We start from the raw sequence: 24,036 nt of genomic DNA, 5'->3' as shown, positions 1-24,036 counted from the left end.
TATGAAACACACCTGCACGCATCCGTAGCTGAGCAATGTGAACAAGTCTAATGTTTACCCTCAGAAGCTAGGTAGTTCAGACAGAAGGCTGCTATTCCATCATGAACTCCCCCACATGTGCCCAGGCTCTTCAAGAAGCATGTTCTGTCATGACTCTGCTCGGTTCTGGAAACCCTGCAGTACGTAGGCACAATGCTGGAGAGGAGTTTTGAATGTGTAATGGAAGTAGCTCTGAAATGTACTATGTCCTCGCTCTCTGGCTGTAAAAACAGTGGCATATTCCAGTTTCTCTCTCATACACACACACACATGCATACTCAGTCTCTCACACCCAGGCTCACATACCCATCCCTCCGAAGGCCCTAGTCTACATTCCTTAAAAACAGTTTTAAAAAGTCTACCCATAATTACCTGCACTGTGATATTGACCTTGCATGTTTTTCGTGCTTTTCTGCCCAGAATATTCCCAAGGGTCTTTACCATCTTAATAGTCACACTTAATAATTAAGGACACAACTATAAATAGTTTATGAAGGGTTAATAAATTATTAATAATTGTTTAATCAATTGTTAGTGTCCAGGGGTTGTTTATAACTTTCTAATAATGTCCTTATAACACCAACCAGACACTGGAAACACTATTAATAACTGCAGCGTGATTATCTATTGATCTTTTATTACCCCATTATAAACTATTTATAAATTTATCCTTAATGCAAAGTGTAACTAACTTAACAAACTGATGGGTAAACACTACACCCACCACTGAAAAGCAGCCACCTCTGAAGTGAAACCTGGCAATAATTTGACAGTGCACTGTGACACTATACAGCAGTTATGCAGTGGCAGTGAAGAATACCTTTTGTAATGGAAATTTCAAGGGAAATTTAGTTTTGCAGAATGTAATGACCCAAGCTGGAATTAAGCCAGCTCCATAGTTAGCACTACCCAGCTCTGACTTCCATGCGATTATAAATAAATAAATAACTGAACAGACTTGGGATCTCACCCAAAGCTCATTGAAGTCAACGGGAAGGTTCTGTTGACCTTTTGGGTTTGAATTAGACCCTTGAATCGTACTTTGAAAGCCAAAAACATAACAAAAAACTTGCAATACCAAGCTTCAGCTTACTCTCTTTTCCATAATGCAGCTAAACTTTGTATCTGCAGTTTATTAACTCAGAAGGAAGCCATTCTCACTATTAAACAATAAATAGAAGTTCCTGGCAAACACAAAACCTCCCTTGGACAGATGCCACTACTAAAGTTTAGCTATCAGCAAGTGATTATTCAGTGATAGTTGCCTGTTGATAGAGGTTGCCACGTCTTTGAAATGTAAAATATGATGGATGATATCCTGGCTCCACTGAAGTCAGTGGAAGATTTTGCCATTGACTACAGTGGGACCAGGATTTCTCCCAATATGTGTGTGTTGTATGTACATACACCTGCATACATATAATTAATGCGTGCATATATACACACACACACACAGTTAAAAGGGCTGGTTCCAAAATTTAGAAGATTTTCAAATTTCTGTACAAATTAAGACAATGGTTAAATAGATTTTTTTTTCATTTTTTGACCCGCTCCAATTAAACATTCTGCCAAAAAAAAAAAATTAAACCAATATTTTTTGTTGAAAATTTGTTTCAACTGAGATTTTATGACCAGATGTAATATATGGCATATGTGGTATGTATCATTTGTGTGTGTGTATATGTATTATCTATCTATCTATAGACAGGTTATTTTAAAAACAGATTCTTGATGCCAGTGCGATCCTCATTTTCTCTGACAAGGAGTGTCTGTTGGTTTTTTTTTTGCAAAGGCTTAGCCTTAGTTAGAGTTTAGATTATTTTTTTTAAAGGATATAGAATTTATGTATAGAATCTGTTTATATAGAGTTTTCTGTGGGGTTGCTTTGAGTGGGGAGGAGATTGGGATTGAAATTCTGACCCTATTGAACTCAGTGTCAAAACTCCTATTGACTTCAGTGTGTTCAGGATTTTACCCTGTATTTACTCCTCATCTCCTTACATCCCTTCACAGTGAGTTCCCACTATTGATTATTTTCATTATTTGTACCCTGTTCGAGCCTAGAGGCCCAAGATTGGGGCCCTACAGTGCCATACATGGCATAGACACACAGTGACAGACAAGAGTACACAGACAAGATAGAGTACACAGACAAGAGATAGGAGGGGGGAAAATGACACAGAGAGATGAAGTGACTTGCCCGTGATCATACAGCAGCTGAGTGGTAGAAATGGAAAGAGAACTAAGGTCTCCTGACTCCAAAACCAGTGTGTTGTCTACTGTGCTAACCTGTGCAGAGAGAAAGTTCCTTTCCCTGCTCAAATGTTCTGTCTCCTTGCTCCCATCCACCTGTCTTTTCCGGGGCGGGGAGGGAGAGACCTTCTGACATGAGAGTGGTTGAACAGCCTCCTTGGAGACCCATGCCAATGAGGGCTCTTTGGTACCAACAGTAAAAGTCAAAAATAATAAGCCCAGTGTACTCCCTGTCCTCCTCTTCCCCTACCATCAAGGCCAAACCACCTTCCTTTTCTCCACCTCTTTCTGCCAGAGGCCTGAGTTCCCTCTCCAAAGCTTTGACCACTTTTGAATTCTTCACTCCTGTCAGTCAGATCTCTTCCCACCTCTGCCATCAGACCCAAAACACCCCTTCTTCCTAATAATCCTGAGCTCCACGAGGTAGTAGAAAAAGCTGCAAAGCTGTACTGGAAGGTTATCTACCAAAGGGTTACTCCATGTCCTTGCGTAAATGCAGTATAAAGTATTTAGACAGTACATTCTTAAAGAATGTATTAATATAGGGTAGAAAATTAACTTTAAAATATCATTAAATGCTGTTGTCACATCTCTGATCTTTGCACAGATTCATACTTAATATAGCAGTGAGTTGTATAGATTGCAGCATAGATCAATCTAGAGATCTATCAACATAGATATTTAGCAGGAAAATATTGTATGCACGCGGGAGAAGAAAAATCCTATCCTTAGCCAATACAATATAGCTACAGATTACAGCTGTACACATATGACATACATATGGAACTTTCACTGGGCCAACTTTCACTGCTCTCAGAATCCAGGCATTTACAAATAGCAAACATTGTGTAGAGAACACACAACTTTGTTTTCCAGCCCATTTTGGGGTTGGAGTTTTTATAGAGTGTAAAATCCCCCTTGGCCCAAAGGTCTAGGCCAGATTACAGCCTATGAAATCCCATTGACTTCAGTGAGGTTGCCTGAGAGAAAGTTGTGGTCATGCTTTTTCTTATTTACTTTTAAACCTTTTAAAACCACTGAGTAATAACAAAGCTAATTGCTCTTTTAAAAGCTTGTTTATTTGTTGCTGTTTTTAATAGAAGTTATCTGTGAATATGCTTAAAACAGCTTTAGTGTGTATATTTTATGGCCCTGATGCTGCAGTTAGATTCGCAAAAATGGACCACATTTCCTTTTGGATCCATCTGTAGGATTGAGGCCTATGTCTATGTATTTGACTATGTGAATTAGCATAGATGGAGTTTCTCTACATTTTTGTCATTTAAAAAAAATCTGAAGTTTTTTTTGAGGTTTTGTTTGTTTGCTTTTTAAATGGGATTAAGCCTTCCTATGTAAACCTAATGGTTCAAAATTCACTTCATTCCCTGATCTTCCCACCCTCTGGTAAAACAGTATATCACAGAGGTTCACCAAACACAAATAAATATATTATTTGGCTCCATCCATAAAATGTGGCTAATGAGGCACATACAAGGAATGTCGAAAATGCATATAAATTGTGGCAGCATTAATATTTTATTTCGCTGTCAATATGCAACAAAAGATGTCATCCTTAATTCTCAACCTGATTAGAACTATAAAAATTGGTTCACTGGTTGCCACTGGTAATTTTACAATAAAGCAGTGGATCCACCGCTGCTTTCCCTGCAAGTAGCTGAAATTCCACTTTTCCATCCAAGTTCGTCAGTTGAACTTGCCTTTTGTTAAGGATATTAAAAATCATAATGTCTCATGTCAGTAATGATAATGAAGGGGAAGATTGGCTTTAATGACATTAGAAGAATCATTATGTTTAATTTATCACTAATTAATGCTGCTGCTTTCATATGCTTTGTCTAGCTGTTCTGTGCTTGTTATGTGCCTTTTTTTATGTGTGTATACATCCCTCCCCATTCATTCATTTTTATTCTGACGATTTACACAGCTTTCTCTCCTCTAGGTTTCCTCCACATATGGTCCCGCCACATCATAGTTTACATACAACTGGAATCCCTCATCCGGCCATAGTCACACCAACAGTCAAACAGGAATCTTCCCAGAGTGATGTTGGCTCACTCCACAGCTCGTAAGTTTTACATTCATCGTTTTATTTTTAGAACAATCTAATTGCAAGGGGGGTTTTCACTCAGTGTTTTTAAAATTCGGGTTTTACTTTGCTGTGATTTTATTATAAAATATATGTGAACAGGTTTGATTGGTTTTGCTAAATGTATTTGACCATAATTTCATTGGCCCTGTGTATCAAAATAATAATAATAATAATAGTAATAATAATAATAATAATAATAAAAAATAACTTAATTCCTTGTAACACTCCTGAGAAGTAGGTGAGTAGCTATTAATATTGCACAGCTGGGGAAAATGTAGTGTGTTAGTTAAGATGTCCAATAATTAAGGTGTCCAATAATTTTGTCTGCCTCTCTTTTAAATGCCCAGCTTGAGATACATAAGAGCATCCAACTGAGCACTCAGAGATGAGGGTACCCAAAATTAGAGGCTACTTTTGCGGGGGGGGAAATGGGCATAAGTGACATGCCAAAAGCCACAGAGGGAATGTGTGGGATTCTGGGATTAGAATTAAGGAGAATCTTGTTTTTCCTGCCCTGTACTCAGAACATGCCTGGTACTCCCGACTCTGGACTGAACATTTTTTCCCCATTTAATAATATAAGTGATATTTGGGGGCACGGGAATGTGTTTTATTATTATTTGCATTGTGTTAGTGCCTAGCAAATCCAGTCATGGACCATGGTCCCATTTTGCTAGGCATGATGGCCCAGATCCTCAAAGGTATTTAGTCTCCTAATTCCCATTGATTCCAGTGTGAGGATCTGGGCCTATTATCCTTACTTCTGTTTCCCAAAGGGATAAAAATATATCTGGCTAGGTTACCTATACACCAGGTGGGTTTCTTGTAAGACTGTGGAAATGGTTCTCATGTAGTAGCCCGCTGACTCTAGAGAACCCTGAAACCTGTAGTTTTCAGTGGCCAGTTGCAAAAGTTGCAAGTATAAAATGAAGGTAGTTTTGCTGCAGAGCTGTTTAATAGGGTTTATGTATAGAGATTGGGGGGAATGAGTATGATGAACTTGCGAGAGTTCTCACTGTGAGATTCTTTGTCTGTTTTGTCTTCATCATCCAGAAAACATCAGGACTCCAAAAAAGAAGAAGAGAAAAAGAAGCCACACATAAAGAAACCTCTTAATGCGTTCATGTTGTATATGAAGGAAATGAGAGCAAAAGTCGTAGCAGAATGCACGTTGAAAGAGAGTGCAGCCATCAATCAAATCCTTGGTCGAAGGGTAGGTAACTAATGTAACCAAAATGAGAGAGAGAAAACCATGAAAGTGAAAGTCCTCAGGAAAAAAATCTATTGCAAAGATAGAGTGTGTTGTCCTTATTTTGGGTATGTTTTGCTAGATTATTTTGATAAGTGTATAGGGTTGAAACTTCTATTTCAACAGAAATCAAAATAAACCAGAATATCTTCCTGCTTGTATTTGTGTTTTGTTTTCATGAGCATATTTTGCTATGTGGCGCCACTTGTGGGACTGAAATAATAATGAGATCTATTCTTCTTATGCTATTTCCAGGTCTAAGGACTTGAAATCCCAGATTTCGTGTTATTTTGGCCTGAGAAATGGCTCACTGTGGTTTTTTGGGGGAAGTGGGGTGGCTGTGAAGAATGTAAATACAAGGACTAGGGGAAAAACCGGAATACGGGAATGAGTGTGGGAATAATGAGGAAGGGATGCTTTTCCAAAACCAGAGGTGGTTCAGATCTTGGTCCCGTTAACAAATGATTGTGGGTTTGGCCCATCTTCAGAAAAACAAAAGGACTGAATGAATATAAATGATGAATTCAGTCTCAGCTGGGTAAACCAGAGTCATAAATAAAATATTAACTGGCTGTGTGCCAGATAATCTGTTTTTATGAAAATGGAACACACACACACACTGTTATTGATGTACTGTATTTTAAAAAGTTGTGCTTTTGATTCTCTTTTCTCTTCCCCTACCTCAGTGGCACGCATTATCCAGAGAAGAACAAGCTAAATACTATGAGCTAGCGAGAAAGGAACGACAGCTCCATATGCAGCTTTACCCAGGCTGGTCCGCACGGGATAACTATGTAGGTGGCTATGTAGGTGGATATTTTTTTCAGTAGTAGAGTTTGTAGAAATGTATTGTTTTTCTGTAACCTGCTGACCTACGTCCACACACCGTGTACAAGCACTACTTTGAAAGGGCATCTCAGGACCCCAGTCTGGAAACAACAGCGGATGCTCCACCCGCATTGCCAAAACAATTGGGTACAATTAACAGCCCTCCACTTGGAAGAGGCTCCTTCCCTGAGATAGCAAAGAATGTAAAAGGTTAGAAGTGAGGCATGTGATTAAAGCTCTGTGAAGACATCTTGCAGGGTGTCTGCCTTCCGTATGCCAATCTCTGGAAGATGCTATTAGGCATGTGTTCCTTTTAAAAAAAAAAAAAAAATCTCCCCATGATTCCTCCCCTTCTTCCCCACCAAAAATGAATCATTAGTGTCTTGTGCTTACCTGTGTGAGAGTATAGTGGAAAGTGGAAGAAAGACTTATCCTAGCTTCAGAGAAGGACTGGCAACGCGTGTTGTGTTTGAAAGTCTTGCTCTCAAGTGGGGTTAACATAAATTATTCCACGCTCTACTGTTGTATATTTCACGTATGTTATGCCTTACTGTGGCCATGTTTTAATATGCTTCTATTGTTTGGTCTTTTTACACAAATATCTTGAGACTGCAATTTGCAGCCAACTGGTGGGATGTATTCAGGTTGATTTTTATTTATTTTCCCACTTGAGAAAGTCTGTTCACAGCATATGCTACTGTTAGCTGTCTGGTTCCCAACTTAGTCCCCAGTCCTGCAAACACTCTTACTATTGAGTGTAGTGCACTCTTCCATGAGAATTAAGCACTATATCTGGTAGTAAGTGTTTACAGAATTGAGTCCATGAATTCTTAACAGATTGATAGCTGTTACAATCCTGGGGCTTGGTAGAAGCTTAAAAACCTCCTAACACAATAATGTAGTAATGCCCCTTCTTCCTATATTTGGGAAGTATTAACAGGTTTACAGATACTTGCATGTAAATATCAGCAGCAAAACAATAATCATTACAGCAACGAGTTTTTGTTTAAGGAGATGTTACACAGGAATATAGTTACCAGAGCTCTCTGTTTTAACATGGTTTTACCATAGTACAGAGTAAGCATCATTACAACACCTATGATGTCGTTTCTAGTGATTTGATTAAATTGACTGAAATCTCTGATTACAATATATTTAACAGACCAGGCATGTCAATCACATGTTAATAATAACAAAAAATTGACAGGTGGGCTGGTATTTTTGCAGGTGAATGTACTTTGTCTGAGTACCAAATAAATGGTAACCAAATTTCTCTGTCTAGTTTGCTGGATACATAAGTGGTGTGTAGCAGTCACCTCCCATATTTTTCTTTTGAACCATTCCGCTGTGGTTCGACTATTTTTTTCTTTTCCTTGTGAAAGGCTACCACTAGCCTAGCATCTACTAGCAGATGAGAGATTAACTCCTCATTTTCTTTTGTGTGGCCATTTCCTCTGGGGAGCCCCAGTGGGATTACCAAAGGCTCATTTGGTAATACGCTTTGTGATAGTACAATCCCAGTTCTCCCTAATGATTGATATGTCCAACATATATGCATAAAATCTCCTCTTTCAAACTTAAGGCCAAATCCTGAAAACACTCACTCACTGTTGAATGTCATGCTTTCCTCTACATCTGGAAGTAATGTTTACAGGATAGCCCAAAAATGCTTGTATGCAGTATAATTGTAGCCATGTTGGTCCCAGGATATTAGAGAGACAAAGCGGGGAAGGAATATCTTTCATTGGACCAACTTCTGTTGGTGAGAGAGGCAAGCTTTCGAGACACACCAAGTTCTTCTTCAAATCTGCGTGTATGAAAGATATTCCCTGCTCCCAAAATTCTTAAGAGATTTGTAGCTGTCACAACCATGTGGCTTGGAAGAAGCTTTAAAATCTTACCCAATAATATAGTTGTTATGATTTTTGAAAACTCTCTGGTGGAGTCCCATTGCTGTCAGTAGAGTATTTCCTTGCAGAACGCACTGAAGATTTGGGGGCCAAGCCTGTAAAACTGATGTCAATTGCATTTAGTAAACTTTTGTTTGCCTTTTTTGCTGCTGTCTCCTTTGTGTCTAATCGGTTCCTAGGATAGCCAAAAACATTGCTCTGCCATGAATCATTTAAACTGTTCACTTTGTGTATAGCAACATATACCTGTATGTGCAGGTGCACTCAGATGTGTACAGAACAGGATAGACACTTCACAGTCTGCAACACACTAAAAGGTAGCAGTCTTTGTTATAGAATGCCAAATATCTCTGTGCTGGAATAATGTTATATTACCATTTAAATAACTGTATTTGCCATTTGTGGTATCAAAATCCTCTCATCTCCTCCCTCACAGCTGCCTTTATTCTCCAGCTCTTCCTCTCCTTTCTTCCTTATCTTTCTGTGCTCCCTGGGCATAAAACAATACTTGTACATCCTCTTTATAGGCAGAGGCATAGGAGAGGTATTTTCTTAGGATCCAGAGGTAGTTCATTCCAGCTCCTCCAGCAAAAACACATTCTTTTTGGTATGGACTGGACTGAGACCATCAGACCATAGGGCTGAGTAGTTCTTGGTACTGTGCAGTCTGATTTCCTCTTGGGAGTTCAATAAGGAGTAGAGGTAGGACCTGCCGTATGCTTAAAAGAGGTTTCAAGGAACGTTCATTCTGCTTTAGTGACTGTCGCTGACAGATGGGCATGTACAGTGTCTTAAATGTTTAGGACCTTTACATTTGTCCTCAGCATGTGAGCACTGAGAAACCCTTTCTTCTCAAGCTAAAAAGGACAGGATGAGAAAGCTGATGCTTTCCCAGCGGCTTGATGCTGTGTCCCCCCCTGACCTTCAGGGGGAACCTTGCTTCAGTAGGAGAGCTCAATAGCCTTGCATCACACAGACACATCATCTACAGAGTTTGGTTTTTTTCTCTCTGTCTCTCTCTCCTTCATTCCATTCAGAGTTCTTGGAGTTTTCCTCCCCCCTCAGGCTTTCTTTGGACAACAGACCTTCCAGAGATCTAGAAGAGAGGCATGATGGGGGTGCCAAAGCTTGTTAAATCGTACCCCATCGTCAGCAATTTCACATCAAGCATTGAGGCTTAGATACACATAGCCCATCTCTTCAGAGAGGCAAGCAGCACATTCTAGCAACTGCAGATTTCAGCCTCCTCTTCAGTTCAGGCGGATTTAGGGAATGCCTTGTCAGGGTCTCATTGGTGTCAGCAGGCACATTCAGTCTTCCACGTACTGATCTGAGAAACTGTGCCTCCCATAGGCCTCGATATTAGCAGGACTCCTTTGTTTCTCCTGCATCCGGAAAGATGCAGGGGAAGTTTCTGCAGATCCTTGTCAGACAAAGCCTGTTTTTAAGTGGATTTTGAGCCATCAGGGCTAGAGGTGCTGATCTAGCATAACTTGGTAAACAAGGGCGCTTATGGGTAAACTTCCAGCAAAGGGGTGGGACTTATCACAAAACTCTTGTGGGAAGTGGTGTGAATTTATGCCTCCCTTTGAAAGCAAGTTCCTATGCTACTCCTTTGGATGCTGAATGGGTCTAGCAACATTACCTTTGCTATTAACAGGAGAATCAGAATAAGAAGGTCTAATAGGCAGGTGGACTTAGTTCTGGAGAAGAAAGAGAACACGCCAAAATAGACAGTAAGTGTTTTATATCCAGATCTAGATCTCTTCTAGCCAGAGCACTTGCGTAGTGTAGGGATGGAAAAATCCTTGGACCTTGCCATCTCCATCTGAGTAGAGTAATGAGGCAAAGAAGAGAAATGTGTTGTCTGCGAGGCACCGTAAGAGCTGCTATCTTTGTGATTTAAATGTATAATCAAATATCTTCTCCACTGTACAGAAATTTGAAATTAAATGATTTTTCCTCTTCTTTTAAGAGACTGTGAAGGGACTCTGTTGGCATCTTTCTCCAGTGTTTGTTAGTGTGGAACAGAGTTTCCCAAGCTCATGTTGATAAGGAACCAAAAATATCCTTGGCAAAAACATACTCATCAGCCATTTTTAATTATAGCTCTTTGATACCTGGCTTGAAGGCTTGGTACAGTGGTCAGGAGGCTCAGAATCCACTCCCTCTTTTTATTGTGTTTACCAGCAAAGGAGCTGCTGGAACAGACTCATGTCTGTGTCCCAGCTGGTCCTTGTCTGATATTGCTCTGATTTCTCCAACTGGAAAAAAAAATACTTGAATTCTCTCTGAAGCATACTGCAAAAATTAAATAAATCTACTCTGGGGGCCTTTTCAGTCTGTTAACCTATCCAAGTACCTCTTGAAATAAGAACCACAGATGTACAGGCCTGGGTCAATAGTCTGATTTCAGTTAGAATGTTGTAAATGTGGAGCTACTCCACTGAGTGAAGTTACTCTGAATTTACATCAGTATAAATGAAAGTGGACTTTGAGCCCTGTTTTGTGTGCGTGATGTATTGCCTCCGGACTGCTTAGCAAGGTGTCGCCTCTCTGTTCCCAAAGTCTTTAGGTATAGCGACTGGAATGGCGCCAGCAGTCCTCTGTTAAAGAGATGGTTCCTGTAGTTTTACATAAACTATATCAAAGTATAGCCAAATATAGCAACCCCCCTCTGAAAATCACCTGAGATGTGACTGAGATAATTCCCCAATAGCAGTAACTTGTCCACAGAATTATGGGCATATCCATTAAACCTGCCTGCACACACAGCCTTCCTTCTATCAGCAAAAGGTTCTCCTGAACAAGACTTTACTTGTCACATCCAAGACAGCAGGGTGGCAGTTTACTACCTGAATAGGCAAGGAAAGACAAGTTCGGAGGCCCTTTGCCAGGAGCCCTACAGGATTTTTAAACTCCAGCTTCAAAAGAACATTCACATTTTTGCTTCTTACAAGTAGAGCATAAACATCTTAGAGGAGATGCTGAGCTAAACCCCAAAATTAACCACTTAGATGGGCGCCAGACCAAGTTACTGAAGAGAAGCTGTCCTATGTCTAGGAGAACTTTCTGTCCTCCCCTCAGATGTAGTCAGGGCTTCAGAAGCGCTGCAAGGTTCCTACTTGGAGAACATAAAGCTTGTTTCCTCTTGGACACAAGAGACTGCTGGCCTTAGTGATTCCCTCGTGCCTTTTCACTAATTCCTCTTACTCCCACTTCTTCCAAAGGCAGAGATCACTGTGCTGCTTCTAAACAACTCTGCTTGCCTAGAAATCATCGCTTGGGTATCAGAGAGCCCATGAAAATGAAAGAATCCTATTCCCCTTGCTCCAGCCTTGAGAATCTTCGAAGTCTTTGTATTGCTCTGCAAGTTGTATTGGTCAATGCTGAGGGACACAGTAGGGAAGGAAAGGTTACTTACTAGAGAAGAGATCCCCTTTTCTTCTTCTGGACCATAGTCAGCCCTTACAACCCTCCCGTTGTCGAAATAGTAATTAGGTTTCCACGAGATTCACAGTAGCTTTGTGGTCATGGCTTGTCCCATGCTGTTTGAGGTGAGTATAAGAAGAGCAAAAAACCCCAACCACCACCCATCTCATCCTCTTGGATTTTGACAGTACACAGCAAGTTACTTATTGGAAAGTACTGTTTGGGAAAGGACCTATGGTTAGTAAAACCCTACTGTTCCTTGGTTTTTCCATGGGGCAGAATCTGTGGAATGTCTTAGATAAAGCACATGTTTGATTTTATTTTCCCCTCGACTACAGTTGCTGGGTTTTCTGTCAATTCCAAAACCGGCACTCCTGCATGTTAGCTTTTCCATGTCAATATGGCTTCCTTGTCTATTTTAACAGTCACTTTTTGCAGTAGAGGAGCCCTCAGTGTCCAAGTCTGAGCTCTCTCTCTGTCTCTCCATTGTTCTCAACATAGAAATGTGCCAAGGAGCATTACGTCTGGCAGAGGGAAGAGAGGTGTCAGATTTATTAACTCGTGCTAACATAATAAGTTGCCCCTTCTAGCCCTCATACCCTCGGCCACTTACAGCATTTTGTGGACGCTGCCTTCACACTTCAGGCTCTGGTGAAGCTGCTCTGCAGCTAGAATAAAGGGCTAAGTACAAGGTAAGCAGGCAGACCTGGACGCATGGCTCTGTCACTTCCCTAGCTTCCCTGAGATGAGCAAGAGCCACAAGTGCGCTCCTTCACTCAGTCTGCCATGCAGTGATTCATAGCCCTGTTGGGTGAGCTTTCAGGACAGTCCTCCCTCATGTCCCTCTGCCTCATCTTACAAAAAGGGTTCTTACAAATCCTTTCTATTTGTGTATGTTGCATGCAGGGAAAGAAGAAGAAGAGGAAAAGGGATAAGCAGCCAGGAGAGACCAATGGTAAGTAAAATAAGTCAATATACCTTGCTTAGTGGAACAGTGGGGAGGGAGGGAGGGAGGGAGGAATGGTCTTCTCCTGGCCTCTTTGGCATCTGATCCCTATTGTAGTCAGCGTTTTATTTTTGTTTAATGCATTTTAATTAATTGCCTATTACTGCCCTTCTAAAACTAGTCACCAAATCACTGCATGTAAAGCATTTTGTGAAATTAGTTGAATTTGTTCTTAATAATTACAAAGCCATTAACTTCAGAAGTAGAGTTGTAATGCCTAGGCCATTGTTATAAAATTGTGCGCTTATTTTGTGCGTGCGTGTGTGTGTGTGTGTGCGTGTGTGTGTTTGGTATTAATTTGGGCTGTACCTGTGTGTTCTGATGCATGCCTTACAGTGGTAAATCGCGCCCATTTTAAATTAAGGAGGTTTGCCATTCTCTGTAGGCAATTAGAAATACTGCATAGGCAATCTCATAGACAATTTTGCAGAAGCCCTGATTAAAATTTTTTGAAGCCTTTGTATAATTTGTTCTTTTTTTTCAGAACACAGCGAATGTTTCCTAAATCCTTGCCTTTCACTTCCTCCGATTACAGGTGCTAATGTCATTTTGAGTCATTTTGAATAGTTTATAAACTGCTTTTTAATTTTTTTCCTGCCATGATAGATTTTAACATTAAACACTTATGACATTAAATGGGAAAAAATCCACACGTTTTTACAGTATATATTTATATAATATGTTTGGTAGTATTTTTTTAATTTTGTTTTTGTTCTTTTTTGTTTTGTTTTGTTTTGTTACGTTGCTATTAAATAATAATTCAGTAAAAAAAAATCTCAGAATTGTACTAACTGTGCAAATTGAATATGCAGTATTTCTTTAAAGAGACTGATAAAGAATAGAAGGAAATCAGTAATGAACCTCCTTAATCTAATGGCATTTTTCACGGCTCCCACTAAGTCTTCTCACATCAGCATGTCTACGCAGTATGGTTTTTTTTTTTTTTTTTTTTTGGTTTGGTTTTTTTATGTCATTTGGTTTTGGTTTATTTATTTTGCCTTTCTGTTCAAGACTGTCCATTACAATTCACTAGCTTGACTAACTCGGCGCATTTTCCCATGCTTTACATTTATTTTCTGGCTGATGCTAACATGCCCATTCTGCAGTCTGCTGCTTCTTATCCATTCTTTTTCTTTTTCTTTTTTTTGTTGTTGTTGAAAAAATTATTAAAAAATTAAAATAAAAAAAATGAATGTTATTCTGAAAGCTGCATTATCCCAATAGATATCTTTTTTCCTTTTCTCTTTTTGTGTGTGTTTGTCTGAGTTGAAGAAAAAAGCATGTTCAAGAGCTAACCTCCATACTTAGCTTCTTTTTTCTTCCTTCCCCTGCCCCCCCCCCCAAAAAAGAGAAGAAAAATATGCCCCAAACCCATCATTTTAAACAAACCACGGTAACTTCCCTCCGTTGTTTAAATGAGAAGAGACAGTCCTTTACAAAGGGATACTGCAGCTTTAATTGCAACAGCTAATTTCAAGAGTTGAATAAGAATGTGATTATCACTATTTTTTTTAACTTTTAAATCGAACGTCGATATTTTGCAATTAATAATGAGGTCATTGATTTTTATTCCCTTTTTTATTTTTTTTATTTTTATCTTTCTCTTTATTTTTTCTTCCCCTTTTCTCTCTCTCCTTTTTCTGCTCGCTTCTTTCTTGAACTCATTCAGACCTGAGCGCTCCTAAGAAATGCCGAGCGCGCTTTGGCCTTGATCAACAGAATAACTGGTGCGGCCCCTGCAGGTGTGTATAGTTTTCCCAGACTCGCTATGGCTGATTTGCAGCTGGTTTATTTGGTACTTTCCCCCTTTTTTCCTGCCTTGTTGCTTTGTAGCTCTGTGTTGTGATCTAGAAGACACAAGGGAGTGGGACGCTGCCATGAATGATCATCTCTCTGAAAGGGTTTTGCCTTTTTTCCCCCCTCTTTCCTTGCTGCTGCTAGCCAAAAACCCACTGTAAAACAGCATCAGCCTAAGCATATCTGATCCGTGACTGCAAACACAATCTCGCCCTCCCAGCCTTCTCTCAAGGAATGTTGCATACTCCAAACATGTCCAAGGCCCTTTGATAATGCGAGCATTGAACGTGTTACAGACAGTGGGCTAAGTGAAGCAAATGCACAACAGCGTAACCATTTTAGGGTTTTTTTGTTTGTTTGCTTTGGCTCAGTGTGGAAGCCCTCTTTCTTTCATACCCTTGGTATAAGGGGAGATTACCAAATAAAACTGACACGATTAAAGAGAAACATAGCTGTAGCTAAGATTTCACGTCCAAATGAGCTCTATCCACCATTGTGTTTGTATTTTTTGTGTTTACCTTATGCTAACAGATGCAAATACTCCAAAGAAGTGTCGGGCATTGTTCGGGCTTGACCGACAGAGTTTATGGTGCAAACCATGCAGGTATACTACCCAATTAGGCCTTTGGGGAAATAAAAGCATTCTGTCCTCTCAGTGCATTTGTGTGATTTATTTTTTTTTAACCTTTTCCCCCACCCTCCCACCTTCTCTCTCCCACAGCATCAAATGCTAATAATCTTTGATTCTCAAAATTTAATTGCTAAATTCTCTTGCTGATGTAATGCCATTTCTTCTCTTTCTTTACCAATAACCTTTCCCTGGTGGTAGAACTGGGAACAAGCAAACCCTGAGGTACATAAAACTGGCACTGTCCAGACGGTTAGCAAAATGAATGCTTAGGTGGACATTTACACTGCATTTGTATGTGTGTGTGTCCACTATCTCCAAAGGGTTAAAAGATTCTGTGATCTGCAGCACTGGTGTTTTCATCACAAATATATATAAATACAAGCCAATGTTTACAGCTTATATTGTAGTCATGCCATTAGCCTATTTGCAAAATTTAAAAATGTATATATCAATCCTGAAAATATCTATGCAACTTATCTACATTTTCTAACACCATTTTTCTGAAATTCTTAAAAGTGTAACCCAGCAAAGTGAGCTGTAAACACATGAGCTCCAGAGAAAACTAACTGCAGCTTTGGTAGGACAGTTTTCAGGAAGTAAAAGGCACCTAACAACCCAAATTTCAGCAGCCCATGTTCTACTGCAGGTTTATACCAAATCTGTAGTTCCATGGATAACTCAGAAGGTACTTGTTTCTTGGTGGAGGGATACCAGCTACTTCTTTTTCTCATTCCCTTTCCGTAATAACCACATTTGGTTAAATTTGTTGTTTCTTTGTTCTAATACAAGCAGTCTTTGAATATGGAATATTATGATGGTAGGTATTTCAACCAAAACCACACTCTGTATGTAGTGTTTCCTCTCTCACCTTTCCCGCTTATTCATGCCCTTGCCATGTGCTTCATTTCATTTAGAAGATAGACTAGATGTTCATATATTATATGCATGCACACACTCCTTTTGTTTTCCTCGATGCCAAGCACAAACATGGATTGACAATGTACTGTGTGTCTAACCATTACGCTAAGCGAAGGCTCGTAAAATGTCTTTAAAAGATTGCATTCTTCCCCATTTGGTGAATTATAAGTTCCATTAGAAGCATGCTCAGTACTGTGAGTTGTGTGTGAAGTGCAAAGACAATCATGTTAAATGTCAGTGTCAATACATACATTAAATACCTTTTGAAAATAGCAATTTAAAATGCTTTACAAAGGGGGAGGAAATCCAATCTAGAGGCACTGGATAGCCACTTACACTGTGAAGAAGTAGAATACTTGAATCTTATGTAGCTAAAGACACTTATAATGTGTTTAATTAAACTTATACCATGATTAATTTAGTATACAGTGTCAATAGATACTTATGTAGTCTATAGATAATGTATTTCATATGTGTCAAACTTTGTATGCTGAGTGATTATAAGAACTAGCTCTACATCATGTTTGTGTCATTTATCATTCTCTGTCCACTTATGTCAACATCATACTATTAAAGGTACATTTTATCATTAAAGGGGCTTTTCATTTGAGCTATAGGATTATCATTTTGGCAGTGCATTAGTTGTGTATGATGAGAAATAAGCCCTTTCTTGTCTTCATTTTTTGCCTTAGATTATTTCAGTTTTATTCAAAAATATTTGCTGCGGGTCAGAGTCTTTTTATTTGTTGGGACAACCTTTATTATCAGCATTGACTGGGACAACGCTTTTTAATGAAATAGCTCATAGCTTTATGTTTATTGACCCTTATTTTACATGTATTGTGGCATTTTCTCATTAGGCAGAATATAGGTCACTGCATTTCTTGTTCTGGTGCCAATCATTGTAGCTTCTTGTTTATAGAGTGTTAGTTTTCTGTAGTGGATCTTTGAGAGAGAGTCTATAAGATATGAAGTTTGATAATGGGGCAGAAACTGAGACATCTTTAGTCATAGTAGGTGGAACCCAGCAAACCCTTGGCATTATCCGTGGCTTTCGTTTCTGGTAACAGCAATGTCATTAGTTTTCAAGATGCTGTTTTAGGGCCAATTTCACTGCAGATATAAAAGGACATGCTATGTTGACTCCAGTAACAATATTTATATTGCTCTTAACATTTTCAAAACATTGCGTGTACTCTATTCCTCACAATATACTTGTGAGATGGTAAATAGTGCTATTATCCCAATTTATAGACAGGGAAACGAAGGACACATCATGAGTGTGCATCAGAGAAGGGATTGGAACTCAAGACCTAGCTCTGTGTTCTTTCCCTCAAGCCACAATTACTCCCTTGAGTAAAGTTGTGCCCATTTACACCTGTGGTGAATTTGGCACTTTATCTCGTGTTTGTAATTAGTTATTGAGTGTTTTGTGCTGCGCAAATATACACAAAAAATACACTGCGTACAAAGTGCCAGTTCAACATGGAAAAACTAATTGAAGTCACACATAATATACCAGGGGAAGCTGAAGTTAGAGCAAGGCCTCCCTTTAAACAGGAAGTTTTTTGTAAATGGGTTTGTAGACTACCAGCTTTCACTTTAATATTAAGAATTGAACATTTAATAGAAGTAGGGAGAAACATCATGCTGAAATGAAAATGAAAGGCAATTGGTTTAATTATTCTGGGGCAGAATTTGACTTTAGAAAGGGTATTAACATTTAAGCCAAGAAGACCTTTCACATCTGTGGTGCCCTAACCATATTCCGCTTTGCCATGAGATGCTCTGGCTCTTACTCTCAACCATAGGCTGAAAGTCAAGCTAGTAATAATAAAAAAGAAAGAAAGAAAGAAAAGCCCAGAGTTGATCATACAGAATATTACAGTATTGGACCGAAGTCAGCAATGGTTTGATAATAAGCACCTCATAAGAGCTGATGTGTGTAAAGTGAGCAGAATTTGAATCCTCTGTGTGCGAGAAACTGAGATTTCTGACTACCTGGGACCTTCCTTAAACGTTAATGCCTACTTTTCCACATAGTCGTTAGCCATGCCAGTTCCGAAACGTGGCATCGTGCCCAATGTCCAGCTGTGGTACAAAAAAGCCCGGGTTTGAATTGTGGATAAGATAGCATTGCACAATTTCAATTTAGAAACCGAGTAATGTGGAACTAGATTTTTTGGGGGGGAGGATATGTCAGAACTAATCCATACCAGTTAATAAAGTTACTCTTAACACCACAGGTTTCCAGTGTTATTTGATGGGGGAATTTAGCAAGGTTCTGTTTTGAGCCCACCAAATTGCTTTTTCCATCTTTTAACTTTGCCCTAATAAAGCATGGTTTGCTGCCTGACATCTTCACCTTTTCTTTCTTCTCTTGTTCTTTTTTCTCTCTCCCCTTCTCTCCCCCCCCTTTTTGTGTGTGTGTTTGTGTGTGTCTTTCTTTTACATTTTTAAGTGCATGAATGTCTTAGTTTTTAGCATGTATTGATCTGCAGGCTAACGTGGTTAAAAAAACTCTCATAGCCCTAACCATTTACCTTTCTGTGTGGAACTTTGAGCAGAACCTCAGTCTATTGTCTGACTCTGGTAAGGGAGTGTTATGACATGGAAATCTGCCAACCCCCTCTTTGAAGCAGGTGTGAGGTGGGGTACAGTACCAGACAATATCTTTTTCTATGACCCAGAAGGTCAGATCCAGCTCATAGTAAAAAACAAAAACAAACTAGCACCAAAGACAAAGCAGGAGAGATGGCTTATTTTTCCCACCTGGATTAACACAACAAAATACCGATTGGGCCAAAGAGGGTGCAAATCCATTTACTTGAATGGAGTTGCAGTTGCTTAGATCTGGGGAAGAATTCACCCACTGACATTGATATTCCATGCATGATAAATTGGGAAACAAACCCTTATTTCCATTCACCTCCTTTTGCCATTCATTGCCGAGTCGCTTAACTGTTCTGTTCTATCCAGTGGAATTAGTTCGAAATGCAGTCTTTCATTTTTTTTTCTTGTAAAGCTCAGCTAACTTTATCTTGCGAGTTTAATGAACTTTGTCAAATGAATCACATGGTGTGATACTGGTTTTAGCACTTCCCGTAGAAAAACTGTGTTTGCGTGGCTTGACTTTCACCACTTTGGCCAAGATGCTTCAGTGGTGTGCCTAATTATTTTTGTTCTGCGTACATCCGGCCAAGAGAAGCATTCTGAAACTGTCCTCTTTTGTTGCTCCAAAATGGGTGGTGAGGGGTGCGGGGGTGGGGGGGGGAAATTATCTTTGTTGGCTTGGTGGGTTTTTTTAAGTCAGCATTTCTTGTGAGACTCCCATAATTCCTGGTGTGAACTGAGTTCTGTGTTGCTCCTCATCTTTTTACCTGTTGTTGTGCTGTTCGCTTACTGAGATTGAATCCTGCTTTGAAGTTACACGAATGGCCTCTCAAAGGAATAGTCCCTAAAATACAGAAAAAAACAACCCAGAATACCTACTCCTTCCCGGCAAAACAAACAAAACAAAACAAAATAATTTCAAGCCACAACCTGCAGGCCATACAACCAGTTATTCTTGTTATTTGGAATCATTTTCCATTTATCTTGTTCTTCTTCTGGTTTTTTTTTTATTGTTTTGTTTTTATTTCCCTTCCTTTTGTTCTTCCTATTACATTTCCTTTCTGTCTGACTTTGGATTTGGTGTGGTTCTTAACAGAAAAAAAAATATGAGCGGTAGTCCACAGCTTCTGCTGCCTCGGAAAGGTGGTGTATCTCAAAGCCTTTAAGTCAGTCACTTAAAAGCAGCCTTTGGGTGCATGGTGCTACAGTCAGCTTTTTAAAATTTGATACAGGCCGATGATGATAAATTATTAGCTCTCTAAAGTTTTAGTTTATCGGGGTTAAATTTTTGTAGGGAGAATTGACCTTTTTAGGAAAACAAGTAGTATATCAGGCTACAAGCAATTGAATCTGAACCTTGTTAATAAATAGCCTGAACAGGAGAACAAAGAGAGAATCCGTATCATCTCCAAGTCCGGTAGCAGAAAGTCCAATTCCTTAGAGGACTTAGTGGCTTATACACACCCAGCAACCCTTTAAGTACTGTGCAGGCTCTGGGTGTAACCTGTTCAGAGCTCAGGGTAGTTTATTGATGGCTCGTTGCTTTAGATACCTTTCTCCATTAGCATCTTTGCCCTTTATTCACAGATAACTCTCTCCCTGTTTCTAGGAGAAAAAAAAAGTGCGTTCGCTACATACAAGGTGAAGGCAGCTGCATCAGCCCACCCTCTTCAGATGGAAGCTTACTAGACTCTCCTCCTCCTTCTCCTAACATGCTAGCCTCCCCCACAAGAGACTCAAAACCACAGACTGAACAAACACAACCCCTCTCGCTCACATTGAAACCCGACCCGCTGGCACACCTCTCCATGATGCCGCCACCGTCCTCCTTAGTCCTGACCGAAAGCTCTGCTAGCAAGCCCAGCGCCCTGTCTGCTACTGATTGTCAGAACGGGCCATTGGATCATCCGCCTGCCACTTTACAGCTGTCAGCAGCACCATCCTCGTCGTTAGCCCAACCTTCGACATCCTCCTTGCATTCCCATAATTCTTTGGTTGGGACACAGCCCCAGCCACTGTCACTTGTAACCAAGTCTCTAGAATAGCTTTAGCCTCTTTAGCCCTTGCTTTTTTTTTTAAATTGTGTTGGGTTGTTGTTTTTTTTTTTTGGTCCTTTTTGTTGGTTTTTTGAATTTTGTTTTATTTTTTAATTTGTGCCATATGGCTACATTAGTTGCTGTTTATCGAGTTCATTGGTCAATATTTGACCCATCGTTATTTCAATTTCTCCTTTTAAATATGTAGATGAGAAAAAGCCTCATGATTCTGCCAAAATTTTTATCAACAGCTGTTTAAAGTCTTTGTAGCGTTTAAAAATATATATATATATATATATATACATAACTGTTATGTAGTTCTGATAGCTTAGTTTTAAAGACTGATTTTAAAAATGGAAAAAAAAAAAAAAAGCGATTTTGAAACAGCCCTTGCAGAAGGTGTTGGTTCTTTATTATTTGTATTAAATACGAGCTTGCGAACCAATCATTGTACATCTGGTTTTTAAACCTTTAAGGGCACAACGAATGCAGTGCCGCTACCTTTTCCCCCCTTCCTCGTGTGAAACAACTTTTATTGTGATGTTACTTGTTATTGTTTAAATGTACAGAAACAAAAGGGTTAAAATGTGTGAATAAACCTCGTTCCATGGTGTTGTTCTTTTTGGGGGAGGGAATGCTACTCAACAATTAAAAAGTATCACAACGCTATTGGACCAGTAGTATTTATTGCTTTAGAGATTGCTTGTTGTATCTGTATGTTGTCCATTTTTAAATATGTTTTTTCCCCTTTTTTTTTCTTGAAACATTGTATAAAGTTTTTTTTCCCTTAGTGTAAGCATCTTATATATAACAACTCATTTGTACAAGGTTTTTAAGTTTATATATAAATGTGTATATATATATTTTTCCGGGAGCGGGGGGGTTGTTTTGAATTTTTTTTTTCCTGTATGAAACACAGTTGCCACCAAATGGACACTTGCAGGGGCATTTTAAAGGATCAATAGTGTAAAAGTAAATAAATGAAAAACAAAAATTGCTTTAAAAGCCATTACACAGACAAAAAGACTTGAAAAATTAGCAAGGGACTTTGTAGCAACGCTGTTTGAAAAATAGCAACGTCCAAGTGTCTCTCATTCAGAACTGCAATTGAATTCCCTGCGACATTAGAACTGTAGACCGTGTGCAAAATTTTGATGTGCCAAAATTCTCAGTGACTTAACTTTCTCCCAACAACTCTATTTTTTTTAAATGCTGTAATTTTTTTGTTCATCATGTTTTGCTGTGATGTTACATAGGTAGATATGTATGTAGTTTTAATGTCACCTATAACAGACGTGTTTGGTAGCAGATTGTCCGGAAAGCATTTAAAATGAAGAGGTATAAACCCTTAAGGGCCAAATTCTGTATATTAGATTTCTCATAAAGGGAAAACCAGACTGCCACTTCTATGTACACTTACTACATACAGGTAGGTAGCAGACTTAAAAAAAAAAAAAAAAAAAAAAAAAAAAAAACCTAGGCATGTTGATGTTGCAAAAAGAAAAACAAAAAAAAAACCCGCTGTATAAAGCTGAAAAATTGTTCATCTGTTCATTCAGTGCCATTGTAGTTGACATGAAGCGATTGTAAAACTGTCTCCGATTTTTCTCTGGTTTATTAAGATGCTAACTATAACATTTTTTGTGAATACTTTGAATGTTTCCTAACAGTTGTGATGTTACTGTTCCGTTTTATGCTCTTATTCCGATTTTCATTTTTAATGGTTTGGAAGCCATTTTTGTAATGAATAAATGTTCATGCTGTACAGTATCTGTAGCATGCAGTTCTGGATTAATAAAAGCAACTTAGTATGTGCAGAGAACGACTTGTCAACTCATTTCTGTGTTGATTGCATTTTATTGTGGCCAAGCAGGTTTAAAATGTGGACTCACTTTGCATGCGTCTGATAAGAAGAGTTGGATGAAATTATTTCAAAATTTCAACAAATAAATGACAAAAAAATTCTGGTATTCATGAACATTTTTCCAATTTTCTGCCTCCTCCACTCATGGGAAATATTTTCAATTTGTATAAAGCCATTCTAGCTGAGTTCCTGTAATTGTTCATTTTCAGTGGACAAAGCCTTTACCTTGCTCAGCAAACTGGTATGTTTGGAGGGGGTGTGTGTGTGAAACAGCAGTGAAATCACTTTTATGTTAAGCAATTAGCTCATTGCTGGCATTATGCAATTAATAAATAATAACATGAACTGAAAATAATGATATTCTCCCATTTGATTCTGACAGTTGGAGGGAAAAGAGGTCTGATTGGTTATACTTTAAAAGCAAACTCCATATGCTCAGCCCAGCAATCTAGTGATTCATCAGGTCAGTTTCACATCATAGGGGGATGAAATTCCCCTAATTGAGCCTGACCTGGTACACATGCATAAGACTGTGTGTTCTGCCCTTTTGCACAACGCTGACAGGAATTGACACATGTTGTGTGTTTGAAAGAAAAAAGGGTTTTGGTTACAATGGGCGTTTTGAGCACTTTGGCTGATTACTACAATTTGGAGGGAGTGACTCCCAGGTTCTACTGTTGCTTAAAAAAAGGAAAAAAAAGGTAGTTTCCAGCTTGTCCCGACATTCGTTATTATCAATCAAAAAACAAAAGGGACTAAAGAATATTTTCATGAGTGCTCGATACCCAGCAGATCCCATTGAGAATAGCAAAGCTGGGTCCTGGGTGCTTTTGAAAGTCTCACCCCTAAGTCTTAAACACTGGCCATTTTCTATGATAGTCCAGTGCTAAAGCAAGATTGGGGGGGGGGGGGATTATGATGCTCTTGTTTTACAGTCTCTTGTAATAATTTTATCCCCAAATATTCCCATTGTTGATGGTGCCAACACTGGCACTAGCTATGAATCCTGGTATTTTTATCGGGGGGGCAGCCGTGTTAGTCTGTATCCACAAAAACAAGGAGTCCGGTGGCACCTTAAAGACTAACAGATTTATTTGGGCATAAGCTTTCGTGGGTTGGGTTTTTTTACCCACGAAAGCTTATGCCCAAATAAATCTGTTAGTCTTTAAGGTGCCACCGGACTCCTTGTGGCATTTTTACCACCATGAGTTAAATCGGCAAGTTTATCCAGAGTGAAATTACTGCCAATGCACCACTTAAGTCTCTCAAAATAGGGCTCAAGTAGAACTTAGATGGTCACATAGCCATTTTGCTGGCCCTCTGCCTAAGGGAGAATTGCGGCCTGTGAGA

The 24,036-nt window shown here is 39.2% G+C and overlaps 1 protein-coding gene across 47 annotated transcripts in view; it reads left to right on the top strand.

Moving 5' to 3' along the window:
* Nucleotides 1-22,644, top strand: part of TCF7L2 (transcription factor 7 like 2) — a 206,590-nt gene extending 183,946 nt beyond the window's left edge. For 4 of the 47 annotated variants that reach the window (XM_048857892.2, XM_048857906.2, XM_048857889.2 and 1 more), the window contains 7 exons: nt 4,238-4,378; nt 5,456-5,615; nt 6,338-6,457; nt 12,728-12,776; nt 13,312-13,362; nt 14,497-14,569; nt 20,396-22,644. In XM_048857892.2, coding sequence (XP_048713849.1) covers nt 4,238-4,378; nt 5,456-5,615; nt 6,338-6,457; nt 12,728-12,776; nt 13,312-13,362; nt 14,497-14,569; nt 20,396-20,831 — 1,030 coding nt within the window. In that variant the 3' untranslated portion in view covers nt 20,832-22,644. Of the gene's footprint in view, nt 1-4,237; nt 4,379-5,455; nt 5,616-6,337; nt 6,458-12,727; nt 12,777-13,311; nt 13,363-14,496; nt 14,570-15,155; nt 15,229-16,044; nt 16,074-20,395 lie in introns of those variants that run through there. The other 43 variants (XM_048857908.2, XM_048857897.2, XM_048857895.2 and 40 more) reach the window with 35 other exon arrangements.
* The last annotated feature ends 1,392 nt before the right edge of the window (nt 22,645-24,036 follow it).

The sequence above is a fragment of the Caretta caretta genome, chromosome 7 (genome assembly GCF_965140235.1).
Source record: "Caretta caretta isolate rCarCar2 chromosome 7, rCarCar1.hap1, whole genome shotgun sequence".
Lineage (NCBI taxonomy): Eukaryota > Metazoa > Chordata > Testudines > Cheloniidae > Caretta > Caretta caretta.
The sequence above is the reverse complement of the archived record's forward strand: the minus strand, read 5'-3'. Positions and strand labels throughout refer to the sequence as shown.